Source organism: Sus scrofa, chromosome 13, assembly GCF_054392235.1.
Source record: "Sus scrofa isolate SSC_HxYL_T2T_F1_AM1 chromosome 13, Sscrofa_HxYL_maternal_Yorkshire_Landrace_v2.0, whole genome shotgun sequence".
NCBI lineage: Eukaryota > Metazoa > Chordata > Mammalia > Artiodactyla > Suidae > Sus > Sus scrofa.
The window spans coordinates 115522297-115536561 of record NC_139395.1 but is presented as its reverse complement, the minus strand read 5'-3'; the positions used below and the strand labels follow the sequence as shown (position 1 = coordinate 115536561).

Below are 14265 nucleotides of genomic sequence, written 5' to 3'. Positions count from 1 at the left end.
TAAACAAAAGTTGGGTATGTAAGGGTTTTGAGTTTCCATGCAGCTTTTTTGTTTGTTCACTTATGTGTTTTTCAAGTTATATTTTTGTAGTTAAATTGAAATAATACTGTGGTCAGATAATGGGGCCTGTATTAAGCTGAGTTTTGATGCCTATATTAAATTGTGTTTCGAAAAATTTGGGAGACAGCTTATGTAACTTGTTATGACGGTTCGTTTTTGTTTTTGTTTTTGTTTTTTAAGGGCTGCACCTGTGGCACATGGAGAATCCCAGGCCAGAGGTCAAATTGGAGCTGAAGCTAAGGCTCACGCCACAGCCACAGCAACACCAGATCCGAGCCACATCTGCGATCTACACTGCAGCTCATGGCAATGCCAAATCCCTAACCTGCTGAGTAAGGCCAGGGATCGAACCCACATCCTCATGGATCCTGATCAGGTTTGTAAGGCTCTGAGCCATGACAGGAATTCTTATGTTGGGTTTTTAAATAAATGTTTTATGTGGTCTTGAAAAGAATATTCCTATTATTATTATTATTATTCTTTTTAAGGCCACACCCACGGCATATGGAGGTTCCCAGGGTAGGGGTCTAATTGGAGCTGTAGCCGCTGGCCTACATCACAGCCACCGCAACACCAGATCCAAGTTGCGTCTGCAACCTACACCTCAGGTCACAGCAACGCTGGATCCTTAACCCACTGAGCAAGGCCAGGGATCGAACCTGCAAGCTCGTGGTTCCTAGTCGGATTCGTTTCTATTGCAACACGATGGGAACTCCAGAATATTCCTATTTTAAATTGGATGAAAGCTGCTAAATCAAGATTATTATAATGTTAATAATATTATATGGAATACTCATATCCCTTTTTTTTGTCTGCTTGATATATCAGTTAGAAAGATTCATTAAAAATCTCCTATTAGGATTACAGATTTTTCCATTTGTACTTATACTTTTCAGGGTTTGTTTTTTATATGTTTTGAGACTATGTTTTTATGTTTATATAGCTTCATGATTGTTAAATTATCTTGTTGGATGGTTTCCTTTATTAGTAACAAAATCTCCTTGTCCATTTTAAACGCTATTCTTTTAAAATACACGTTAATAAATAACTACAGCAGATTTCTGATTGGCATTTTCCTGATTTTTTTATTTCCTAATTTTTAAACTTTTTATATTGTTTTGTTTTAGGCATGTGTCTTGTAAGTAGTATATGGTAGAGCTTTAAGCCTGTCTGAGAATCTCTGTTTTTCAGTAGGTGAGTTTGCAATTATATTTACTGTGATACTTTTACTTCTGTCATCTTTTGTGTTTTCCATTTGCTGTGCATTTTCTTTTTTTATCTTCTCCTGCCCTTCGTTGAACTGATAGCTTGCTCTATTTCTTTTATTTCTCAAATCTGTATTGAACATATATGTTCTATATCTGTTCTTTCAGTGGTTACTCTAAAGGTTAATATACATTTTTGAATGAATTTTTTTGCAAAATGTTTAAATTTATTACTCTTTCCTTATTCCTCTTGAGCTAAATAAGAATATTAACATATTTTTATTTTCCTCTGAAACTCTTCTTACAGCAACTGTGTCATTTTTATGTAATGTCTTAGTTTTACTTTTTTTGCTGCACACACACAATACTGCTTTTGTGCTTGTTCTCTTTCTCTCTTTTACTATGTAAATTTGTTAGTTTTCACTATCTTTCAATAATCTACTTACTTTGCTTATTACATCCCTTCCTTCCTCCTGAGTTCATTTTGCTTCATACTAAAATACATACCCTTGGTATTTCTCTTAGCTAGAGTTTGTGCACTTTTTAAGTCCTTGTCTGTTTAAAAGTGTCTTTATTTTGGGAGTTCCCGTCATGGCGCAGTGGTTAACGAATCCAACTAGGACATGAGGTTGCGGGTTCTATCCCTGGCCTTGTTCAGTGGGTTAAGGATCCAATGTTGCCGTGAGCTGTTATGTAGGTTGTAGACGCAGCTCGGATCCCAAGTTGCTGTGGCTCTTGTGTAGGCCAGCAGCTACAGCTCCGATTGGACCCCTAGTCTGGGAACCTCCATATGCCTGGGTGCAACCCTAGAAAAGGCAAAAAGACAAAAAAAATTTAAAAAATAAAAGTGTTTCTATTTCATCTTCATTTCAGTTGAACTCTAAAACTCACCTGTAAAATATGTACAACAAAACCAATGGCCCAAACATAGGGTTATTGAAAGGAATTCATATGTGTTGAAATTCTTTATAAGCTATTTTGTGTGTGCATTTAATGCTATTAGTATTATTAGCTAATATAAATCACATTTAAGTTATATTAGAATTATTGTTTTGAATGGATTTTAGAAATCATTTCTGACTGTATTGAGATGATATTTACTGAAATGATAAAGAGTAATACCTACTAGAAATATCATGAATTGTACGTGTTCACACCTTCGGAGAAGACCTGGGACCTGCTAGCTTAGAGTTCCTACCATTCGATGGAACTTTGAGACATGCAAGCATGAAGTCCAGTGTTTTGACTTTATTTTTATCTATTTATAGCAACAATGCACAAACAGTGTAGAAAATCCAAATGATACAAAAAGAAAAAAAACAAATCTCCCTGAAATCCCACAGAATCAAAACCTTAGCATATTGGAACATATCCTTCCAGACATCTTGCTGTGCATGTGTGGCTATATGGATTTATGGACACTTGTCTTTTCATCTTTCAAAAGGAATCATACTACATATGCAGTTTTGCAACTGCATTTTTCACTTTATATATCAGGGGAATACAGATAAGCATCACTGAATATAATTAGTAAGTGTATACTGTTACATGGATGTATCATAGTTTTGTTTAACCAGCTCCCTATTGGGAGACTTTAAAATAAAATAATTTTTTGTATTATAAATTATGTACAGTTGCCAGGTTATTTCTTTTACATAAATTGCTAGCAGTGGTATTGGTGAAAGAGTGTACACAGTCAAATTTTTGATACATATTTAATATTTCTCTCTGGAAAGTACACAGGAATGATTCTTTTTCTCACACAAACTGAGTATTTTCATTTTTTTCCTTTAATTTTCCAGTTTGAGATCTTTGGCAGTATCTCTGCTTAATTGTGAGTTTGAATATTTTTTCTTTTTTTATTGATCGTTTATAATTTTGAGAATTTCCCTTTTGAGAATTTATTTTTGTATTCATCTGTTTTTTAATAATCTGTGGGAACTCTTTTTTTATTTGGCTTATAAATTATTTATCATAAATATCTCATGTTTTTCCCTCTGTGTTTTTTTATCTTTCAACCTGGTTTGTGCTTATAAAAATTGTGGGGTTTTTTTGTTTATTTTGCTTTACAACTTTGTTCAAGAACTGTTTGAAATTTTATTTGATCAAAATTTCCTGTATGAGTTCTGGGTTGTTTCCTTACATGGGACAATTGAAAGTTCTTCCCTACATCAAAATTATTAAAACATTCATCCATATTTCCTTTTAGTGCTCTTACAGGTTTATTTTTCTCCTGTTTGAATCTTTAATCCATTTGGGAATGTTTTTGGTGTAGAGTAATATATATCAGTGCCTTCCTGTTTTCATATCCTATTCTGGTTGTTAAACTTGACTAATGAAAATCAGATATGAGCATTCTGGATTGTGGTAGAAAGTGTGTTGTTCCCATCGTGGCTCAGTGGTTAATGAATCCGATTTGGAACCATGAGGTTGTGGGTTTGATCCCTGGCCTTGCTCAGTGGGTTAACGATCCGGCGTTGCCATGAGCTGTGGTGTAGGTCGCAGACACAGCTCAGATCCCACATTGCTGTGGCTCTGGTGTAGGCTGGTGGCTACAGCTCCGATTAGACCCCTAGCCTGGGAACATCCATATATGCCGCAGGAGCAGCCCTAGAAAAGGCAAAAAGACAACAACAGGAAAAAAGGCAGTGTGACATGCTGCATGGCTTTCAGTTTATTGTGTCTTGAGTATTCGTGAGCAGAGATGGTATGCAAAGGTGAAAGAGTGGCTTGGAAAATGGTAGTTGGCAGTCTCACATCAGGGTTGCCTTCTGTGTATGTGTGTGGAACAGAGAATTAAAGAGAGGATACCAGCAGCATCTCTTAGACATTTTGTGTTTGACTTCTTTGAATGACCCTGAGTTCTTTATCCAGGGAAGTAGAACTGTGGTAGGATGACATAGGACACCAGCTGAGACGAGAACTTAGATAAAGGTTTTACATCATGCCCTTCTTCCATGATTATCTCATGAACTGCGAATTCTGTGGACTGGGGTTTTGTTTTGTTTTGTTTTAAACTTTTTATTTCAACATATGTTTCAGTTCAGATAGAAATTGGAGTCAGGGAAGGGGCTCCCTTCCCCTCTTTGACTTCTGATCCCCTCACTCATAAGTAAATGCTGTTAAGTTTCTTATATATCTTACAGAAATTTCAACCATTTATTTGTGACTACTACATACTACTGAATGTTCAGTTGGTGAAATTGAAGGTCTTTCACTCCGAAGAAATAAATCAAGAGGAAGGTAAGAAATAGAAATCTGTTAATGGCTTTGAAACACTTTACTTCAAAGAGTAAGAATTTCTTAAGATTATTTCTTTAGAACAATCCCTTTTAAGAATAAAAATTAATTTAGTGAACGTAAACAGGATGGAACAGTTGCCAAGGGTCTAACATAGTTCATAACGACAGCCAGATGCTTTGTACACACTGCCTCCAATTCACAAAATATTAGCATCTTTGATGTAGAGATGAGAAAACTGAAGCTCCCAGAGATAAATAACATACCTGCTCACCATGGCTTATGGAATGCATATAAGATAATTTTAATAGTGAGATTTGCTGATTTGAGTTCTTCCCACTACTGAAGAGAGTAGCAGGGCCTCCATTACCTGTGTGCAATCCATAAGTGACGCCCCTTACTCAAACACGTTCCTTCTGTTTGTCCACAATTTGTTATAATGTGCTGATTCGTCAAACTGCCATCTGATAACTATTGCAATAAATGTGCAGGTCGTCAGTGGCTGAGATTAAATGGATCCCCCTAGGGTTGTGCAGTGTCCAGTAGCCAGGTGAGGAGAACACATAAGAAGAGATTAATCCTTTCCATAAATCTTGTTCTAGATCTGTTCTGTTTCAGGTTTTTCTAGGAGCTGGCTCTATAAGGCTAGTAAGGGGAAAAAGGGAGGATGGGGGTGGGATGGATGGACCTACATTTTAAATTTATTCAAATAGGGAGTTCCTGTTGTGGCACAGTGGAAACGAATCAGACTGATAACCGTGAGGTTGCAGGTTCAATCCCTGGCCTTGCTTAGTGAGTTAAAGATCTGGTGTTGCTGTGAGCTATGGTGTAGGTTGCAGATGCAGTTCAGATCCTGCATTGCTGTGGCTGTGACGTAGGCCGGCAGCTGTAGCTCTGATTCAGCTCCTAACCTGGGAACTTCCATATGCTATGGGTGTGGCTCTACAAAAACAAAAAAAATTTTATAGAAATAGCATATCCGACACGTCAGTGTTCTCTGTGCTCCTGCTGTAGGCCTGTCTGTCTTGCACTTTGACTGTTGTGAGAAAAATGTTCTTTGCCAATTAAGCCATGGAATATTAGTGGAGAGGCAAGACGTAATTACACATGAAACCAAACTAGAGAGTTTGAGAGAACACTCCATTATATTGTGTGACTTAAAATATGGAAAGCATTAAGGTAGGAAAGATTACTGTGGCCAGCAGTAATCAGGCCAGGTATGATATAGCCAGATAGAAAGACAAGAAGTCTTGGGAGTTCCGTGGTGGCTCAGTGGGTTAGAGATTCGGCCTTGTCACTGCAGTGGCTCAAGTCACTACTGTGGTATAGTTTTGATCCCTGGCACAGCCAAAAAAAAAAAAAAGAAAGAAAGAAAAAGAAAAGAAAGAACAAGGAGTCTAGAGAGCTTGTCATTTGTAATTTGTGTATGTATTAAGGGGCAGAAGAACTGAGTGCCTTTACACTGACCCCAGGTGATTGTGAGTGGAAGGGCATGGTCAGAAGCTCCCTCAGCATTTTGTGTTGTTGATGTGTCTCTTACTATGAAGTCTCTTAGCATTTGACAGAAACTCTATACAGCACTGTGATTTGTTTACGTGTTGCCTTGGGATTTGTCCTCCCATTTCCTCCTTCCTTTGGCCTCCTTCGTGCCTGGTGCAGTCTGCAGATGTAGAAGGTCTAGTAAATAGTACATGAATATTTGGACCGAGGCCCGTGATCCTGGCTCCAGGAAAGTCCTGTGGGATCCTGAATTGTAAACCACTCATCCTTGGGATCTGAAGCAGAGATGAGGCTGCGGCTGTCACTTCAGTCTGAATGCTCTGTGTCTCCTAGCTCTGTTTTTTTTGTCTCAGCTAGAGGTTCTGTGTAAAAGCAAGTGTTTTAGGAGGTCCCATCCCACAATTCTGATCTGGTGCAGGATTTCTGAACAAATTAGAATGGGAAACACATGAAAACTCATAGTATGGACAGGCTATCAAGTGCTGGCTATCCAGACTGAGCATTGAGTTCAGCCAATGAGGTAGAAAGAGGCTTGGCAGGTGTTTTGGGTAAGTGAAAGCTATCTCTTAGTCTTCTGCATTTAAAAACTCCAGAGATGGTTAACCTGTTTTGTGCCTCAAGGACTCACCTTTCAGGGGGAGAGTCTTCACCTTTCTCTCATCCCACACCATCAGGTCACCACAAGTAATTGTGGCCGTTGGGTTTTTCTTACTCCAGATTTGCTAGAATCCACATCAGATCACACAGCTGGGAAAGACCATTGCTGTATTTGGACATGTTGATTTTGTTCTGGTTATCCAGAGGGATGGAAAGAGATGAGTAATGGGGAGTTAAATCTATAGGAGTTAAATCTACAGTTCTCTTCTGGCACAGCGGGTTAAGGATCTGCCATTGTCACCGCTGTGGCATGGGTTCAGTCCCTGGCCTGGGAACTTCTGCATGTGTGGGCATGGTCAAAAATCGTTCAATTAATCAATAGAAAATAAAGCAGAAAACTGCTTCTCTTCTTTACCATTAAGAGAAAGAATTATTATTTCAATAGTTATTTATGTCACACAAGAAATATTAATTTTGCCAGATCAAGGGTGTGTTTTTTAACCTTAGTGTTGCTGTAAAAGCTAAAATATACTTTTGGTTGTTGGTATCCATTTGCTTATAGTTAAATGAACTTAAGTAGATTTGGGTCAAGATTTTTGGTTTTGCTTTGGAACTTTGTTCTCCAGCTCTTTCTCCATAAGTAGATGATCAGGTAGCATTTGAAAATGTTTTTGGGTGGTGGCATACTGAGTAGGCCTTTGATAAATCTTCCAGAACCTGAGGCCCGTGCTCCTGAACTTCTGTGAATGGCCCCAGCGCTCCCGATCACTCTTCCGAGTAAGATGTCCCTGAGATCCCTCAAGTGGAGCCTCCTGCTGCTGTCGCTGCTGAGTTTCCTAGTGATGTGGTACCTGAGCCTCCCCCACTACAACGTGATCGAGCGCGTGAACTGGATGTACTTCTACGAGTATGAGCCCATTTACAGACAAGACTTTCACTTCACACTTCGAGAGCACTCAAACTGCTCTCATCAAAACCCGTTTCTTGTCATCCTGGTGACCTCACACCCCGCAGATGTGAAAGCCAGACAGGCCATTAGAGTTACTTGGGGTGAAAAGAAGTCTTGGTGGGGATATGAAGTTCTGACGTTTTTCTTATTAGGACAGCAGGCTGAAAGGGAAGACAAAGTGTTAGCCTTATCCTTAGAGGATGAGCACCTTCTTTATGGTGACATAATACGGCAAGATTTTTTAGACACATACAATAACCTGACCTTGAAAACGATTATGGCATTTAGGTGGGTAACTGAATTTTGCCCCAATGCCAGGTACATCATGAAGACAGACACGGATGTTTTCATCAATACTGGCAATTTAGTGAAGTATCTTTTAAATTTAAACCACTCAGAAAAGTTTTTCACAGGTTATCCTCTAATTGATAATTATTCCTATAGAGGATTTTACCAAAAAACCCATATTTCATACCAGGAGTATCCCTTCAAAGTGTTTCCCCCCTACTGCAGTGGGTTGGGTTATATAATGTCCAGAGATTTGGTGCCAAGGATCTATGAAATGATGAGTCACGTAAAACCCATCAAGTTCGAAGATGTCTATGTTGGAATCTGTTTGAATTTATTAAAAGTGGACATTCATATTCCAGAAGACACAAACCTTTTCTTTTTATATAGGATCCATTTGGATGTCTGTCAACTCAGACGTGTGATTGCAGCCCATGGCTTTTCTTCCAAGGAAATTATCACATTTTGGCAGGTTATGCTAAGGAACACCACATGCCATTATTAACTTGACGTTCTACCCAAAGCCTAGAGAAGGGAGGGATACTTTGTGAAAGTGTTAAAGTTAGTACTGTGAAATCTCCAATGGAAAACTCATGGGAAGGTCACTGAGTCGCTTACATGGAACTGAAACTCCTGAAGACCCCATAGACTGGAAGCAAGGACTTGCACTTGACTGGTGGTTTATTCTGACAGCGATCGAGTAAGGCCTTTTAAAGATGATATTCAGAGGAATGAAACATAAAGGAATGGGAAGTTTTTGTTAATAAAACTAATAGGACCAAACTATTCGAACATGTCATTCTGTAGGCTAGAATTTCTTAAAAGGGTTTCACTGAATTATAAGCTCATTTGTCCATAACAACAAAGCAGTGTGGAGTATTACTCATTGAACAGTCTTGTCCGTTCAGGGTTTTGTGTATATCATACCTGAATTAGCAGTTTTTTAAGATATATAGTTCTATGTAAAAAAAAAAAAGTTGTACCAAACAAAAGTTCATCTGTTTTTGGTCATTCAGAAGATATTTCAAGCTGTTACAGTATTTCAGAGTGCTCAATTATTATTTAATATGACTTAAACTTTTATACTTTTTTGGGTGTTTGAATGTTCTGGTTGTTTCAATATTGTGTAAACAGAATAGTGAATCATTCTTTATATTTAAACTTCTTTCCAGTTACTTCACTGAAGAGTTTAATTATTGATAGCTCCATCAGTGTGAAGACATTGGTCATTATTGTATATCAGTAATCTCTTAGACTTTGGTAAACATTTTGTTGTGGTAATATAGAGAAGAATTAAAACACAAAGATCTGAATTACTGTCTTGTTTTTAAAAATAGAATCCCCAGTGTTTTTAGACGTCACTTCATCTGACTCATTTTTCCACCTGGAAATTAGGAGTGATGTAGAATGCCAGGTAAGCATGTTTTCATTTGGAAAGGACTCTGAAGCCAAAAAGAAAAGAGAGCATGTGATGGCCATAATATTATAAAATGAGTGTCATACTTCAGCACTTGAGTTGGAAAGAGAAGTCTAAAGAGTCGTGGTGTATTGTTAACTGTTCCATGTTTTTTCTCATTAACAGTCAGTTTGAGAATAAAAAGGAAAAAAATACACTGCTGCTATTGTTACTAGTTTCACATCAAGAGGAAAGCTTTACTATGTGGTCAAGAATGAAGTCTGATTTCCATGTCATGGAGAGCATGTTTTTTTCATAGGAATGGTGATGTCGGTCACCTTCGACCTAGTAGTTGGTCACAGGAGCCCTCCTTGCCCCCATATTCTTGGGACTGTGCAGTTTCCCATCATGCCTGATATGGGACAGGTGATTCTTTTTTTTCTGGATTACATGATGGCAAAAGGTCAAATTTGGCAGAAAATACAGACTTGAAAGTATATAGTCAGCTCTTGTAGTAATCATTTCTTTACAATTCTCCTGTAAGTAAAGCTTCAATTAGAACCATTATAATGTGAGATTCTTTGTAACAAGGCTATTTCCATATCCTTCATCTCAGACTTGATCCAGTTACAAGAAAATCAATTAAATGAAATATCCTGTAGACTCAGTCTATGCCCTTTCTAATTCCCACTCACAGGGGAGTCACTTTCTTTAAGACAGATGTGGTTATTTTTGTGGTAGGATTATATTTGATTGAATTTGCATAAGTTTATATTGATAGCTAGGTGGCCAACTCAAACATTTTTTTTTTTTCTTTTTGGCTACCCTGCAGCATATGTAGTTCCCAGGCCAGGGATCAGATCCAAGCCACACTTGTGACCTATACCACAGCCGCAGGAACAGAGAATCTGTAACCCAGTGTGCCAGGCTGGGAATCAAACCTGCATCCTGGGGCTACAGAGATGCTACTGATCCTGTTGCACCACAGCAGGAACTCCTCAAAAAAATTTTTTTTCTCTTTAGGGCCAAATCTGCGGCATATGAAAGTCATCAGGCTAGGATTCGAATCAGAGCTGCAGCTGCTGGCTTAGGCCACAGCCACAGCAATGCAGGATCCTTAGCCCACTGAGCAAGGCCAGGGACCAAACCCACATCCTCATGGACCCTAGTCGGATTTGACTCCAGAGCGATAACAGGAACTCCTCAAAGAATTTTTTAAAGAGAGAACTTTTAAAATAAGTGATTTCCCTTTACTTTAAGATGACCAAAAAGTAAAATGTGAATAATTGCCAACTTTTAGAAGACTATTCCTTTTTTAACTTCAGATTGCTGTTTAAGAAATCTCAAAAGAGGATTCTGTGGTGGCACAGTGGTAACAAACCCGACTAGTATCCATGAGGACAATGGTTTGATCCCTGGCGTCACTCAATGGGTTTAGGATCCCTCGTTGCTGTGGCTGTGGTGTAGGCTAGCAGCTGCAGATCCAATTCAACCCCTAGCCTGGGAATTTCCATATACCGTGGATATAGCCCTAAAAAGACAAAAAAAAAGACAAAAAAAAAAGAAAAAAAAGAATCTCGAAAGTTTATGAAAAATACTAAGAGGTGGGGTCATTACATTTTTTGTTTCTAACCTCACATTTGTTAATAGTCTAAGCTTTCAGGCAATAAGTATTAGTCAGCTGTGTTATAAAAAGCTCGGCCTCTGATGTTCAACCAGATCAATAGCACTTTTTATTTTAATTGATAACAAAAGTTAATACCAGAGCCTAACCTCAGGCTGCTTCTCTTCTGTCATCCACAGCCCTGCCATCCCAGAGACTTCACACACTCACTGCCTCACTCATTTACTTTGCTTTCTTATAAGCATTGAATCGGTGACACCAGTACATTAGCTTTTGCCAGATTATGCTGCAAGAACAGCTGCAGATCTCAGAGGTTGGCAACAACCATGTTTTCTTTTCATCTACACTGCATGCCACTGGTTCCCAGCCTTGGCTACTGTGTGTATCTTCTCACTTAGGTCCTGGCTGAAGAGCAACACCTATCTGGAACATACTGTTCTTATAGAGGGAAGGGAAAAAAACGCTGGTGGAAACACCAGCATATATATCCACTGGCCAAATCAGATCCCATGCCAAGCCCAGCATCAGTGGCAGGTGGGGGTTGGAGGATGTAGTCTCAAGGAAATAGTACAAATCATGTTTTGGCAGCTGGGAATGTTTTGTTTGCAGGATGGTGAAGGAATAGTTAGGTACAGTAATCTGCCACACCTAGTATGTGACAGGGAGAAGGGGCTTGGGGATCTGGATTCTTGGGCTGGCCCCAGTGGAGCAGAAGTTTTCTGGCTCATGTGGAGCTAGTGCTCTGAGTCCTTCCCTGGGAGAGATGCCCTTTCACCCTCAATCTTTCCCTGGCTCTGCCCTAAATAGTCTTGGCATTATTGTGTTCCCATTACTTGGTCAGATGAAGAACAGCCAGAGCTGAGCTATTTATAATTCTGAGCATGAGGTTAAGTTCTTTTCTCTTGGGGTCTGGTAGACAAATACTGCAGAAGGGGGCGGGGAGAGAGAAGTTGGAAGGGGGCCAGCTTTGGTGGGAGGAGGGTGAAAACAAGAAATGTGACAGGCCCATCTGGCATCATAGGGGTTCTTTTTTGTCTTCCTTTTTTCTTTTTTAGGGCCCTACCTGTGGCATATGGAAGTTCCTGGGCTAGGTGTTGAATCAGAGCCACAGCTGCCGGCCTACACCACAGCCATAGCAGCGCCAGATCCAAGCCATGTCTGCGACCTGTACCACAGCTCATGGCAACTCCGGATCCTTAGCCCACTGAGCGAAGCCAGGGCTGGAACCCAAGTCCTCATGGACACTATGTCGGGTTCTTAACCCACTGAGCCACAATGGGAACTCTGGAGTTCTTATTTTAACCCACTGGGAATTAACCTTTCTGTTAAGCCAACTCCTCTGGATTTTGTGTGAGCCATTAAAACCCCCTCACACTCTGCCTCAGCTGCTTGATTATCCCACGTGTGGTTAATATAAGACCAGCCCTTTAAGGAGTCAACATAGGTGTCACGTGTGGTTGGAGATACTGGTAGGAGATGGATCAAGCATGGGAAATGGGCCCTGAGAGCCAAGAGGCAGTTTGAGTGGGCAGTTCCTTGGCAGAATTTTCACCCCAGGGAAGAGCCGTCTCATGGGTCTAATAAAGTCAAAGGAGGGCCCAACAAGGATGAAAACCATCACTCTGTATTTAAGGTAAGTGACAGAGGCACAAAGCTTGCACTCGGATAATCTCCGCTCACATCTGATCCTTTCCCCATATTTGCAAGCCCTCATCCCTGCTTTAGGTTTTCAGTGAATAATTTCTAGAAAGTCTTTCAACTTAGCCCTCTTTATGTTTTACTCTCACCTTTTAGACCATGTGGGAGGCAGAGCGCAAGTCAGCACACTTAGATTTTACTCATAAAAAGCCCCTTTGAGACATTTCCCAGATTTAAAAAACATCATTCTCGTAAAAGGTTGCAGCAGGTATGGGGAAGGTTTTGAATAACACTCTTCCCCCTTCTCACTACGTATGTAGAACCATACAGAAACAAGCAGTAGGAGAAAATACCACAATGTTAACAGGAATCGCCTCTCAGTGACGCTGCTACCTTTAGTTATTTTTTATTCATTCTCAACAACAAGGACAGATTAATTTTATAAGTTTTTTTTTTTTTTTTTTTTTTTTTTTTTTGGTCCTTTGTCTTTTGGGGGCCACACTCGCAGCATATGGAGGTTCCCAGGCTAGGGGCTGAATTGGAGCTATGGCTGCCAGCCTACACCAGAGCCACAGCAATGTGGTATCCTTAATCCACTGAGCAAGGCCAGGGATTGAACCCACAACCTCATGGTTCTTGGATTTATTTCTGCTGAGCCACGACAGGAACTCCTTATAACATAAATTTTAAACAGTATTTTAGCAAATTTAGGTGAAGGTAAAAAGCAGGGACAGAAAATGTGGGGATGGAGTCCCTGTTGTGGCTCAGTGGTTAACGAATCCAACTAGGAACCATGAGGTTGCTGGTTCTATCCCTGGCATTGCTCAATGGGTTAAGGATCTGGCGATGCTGTGAGCTGTGGTGTGGGTCGCAGACGTGGCTCGGATCTGGCGTTGCTGTGGCTCTGGTGTAGGCCAGCAGCTACAGCTCTGATTAGACCCCTAGCCTGGGAACCTCCATTGCATGCGGGTGCAGCCCTAGAAAAAACAAAAAGACAAAAGAAAAAAAAAATGTGGGGAAAGGCTGGTGGCAACAGTGCCAAATACTGGGCTCACTGGTGAGTCGCCAGCCCCTTTTGCCACCCCCCCCCACTTCCTCCCTCAGCAGAGAGGCTTGTGAACCAGCCAATGAGACCCCAAGGGTTGTCAGTATGTGGGCTCCTGTGTGTGTACCTCCCTCATTAAAGAAAGACAGCAGAGGAAGCCTCCTTAATCAGATGTTCTGTCTACAATGCTGGAATCTGTTGATCCCATGAGCTTCAATGCCTGAGCTGGTGAGCTTGTGCCCACATTCTTCTAGGCCCTTTGGATGTGAAGTAACCACATCTTTGGATGTGATGGGATGTGTGGTCACCTACTCAGAGCTGAGGGGCACTTAACTCCAGGGACATAAGCGTTTCCCTGTTGTGTCCACAGTGAGTAGAGAGATGTGGGCAGATGACTCAACTCCTGTGGGGCAGAGAGAACAGCTGGTTCCTGACCTGGGAGCTCTGAGGCTCTGGCTTGAAGCCTGCTGGGGATGGTGCCTCTACCATGAGCAGCCCACAGGGATTCGGTGGATGGTGCAGGACACGGGAAATGAGTCCTCCAGCCCTCGCTCCTCGGGGTACCTGACATCCGCGTAGGATGGCAGGTCTACGGGTCTATCTGTGGGGGCGGAGAGGGGAGTGGGAGGCCGTGGAGCCCTGAAGAGGCGTCCATCTCTCACCAGTGGAGCCAGCTCTTCTCATTTGGGAGGAGAGAGTCCAGGCCCACATCTGTTTTTCTTT

The 14265-nt window shown here is 40.7% G+C and overlaps 1 protein-coding gene across 20 annotated transcripts in view; it reads left to right on the top strand.

Moving 5' to 3' along the window:
• B3GALNT1 (beta-1,3-N-acetylgalactosaminyltransferase 1) overlaps positions 1-9144 on the top strand; it is a 34542-nt gene extending 25398 nt beyond the window's left edge. For 12 of the 20 annotated variants that reach the window (XM_021068558.2, XM_021068559.2, XM_021068554.2 and 9 more), the window contains 2 exons: positions 4412-4508; positions 7317-9144. In XM_021068558.2, the coding sequence (XP_020924217.1) occupies positions 7349-8344 (996 nt within the window). In that variant the 5' untranslated portion in view covers positions 4412-4508; positions 7317-7348 and the 3' untranslated portion in view covers positions 8345-9144. 20 annotated transcript variants of the gene reach the window in all.
• The last annotated feature ends 5121 nt before the right edge of the window (positions 9145-14265 follow it).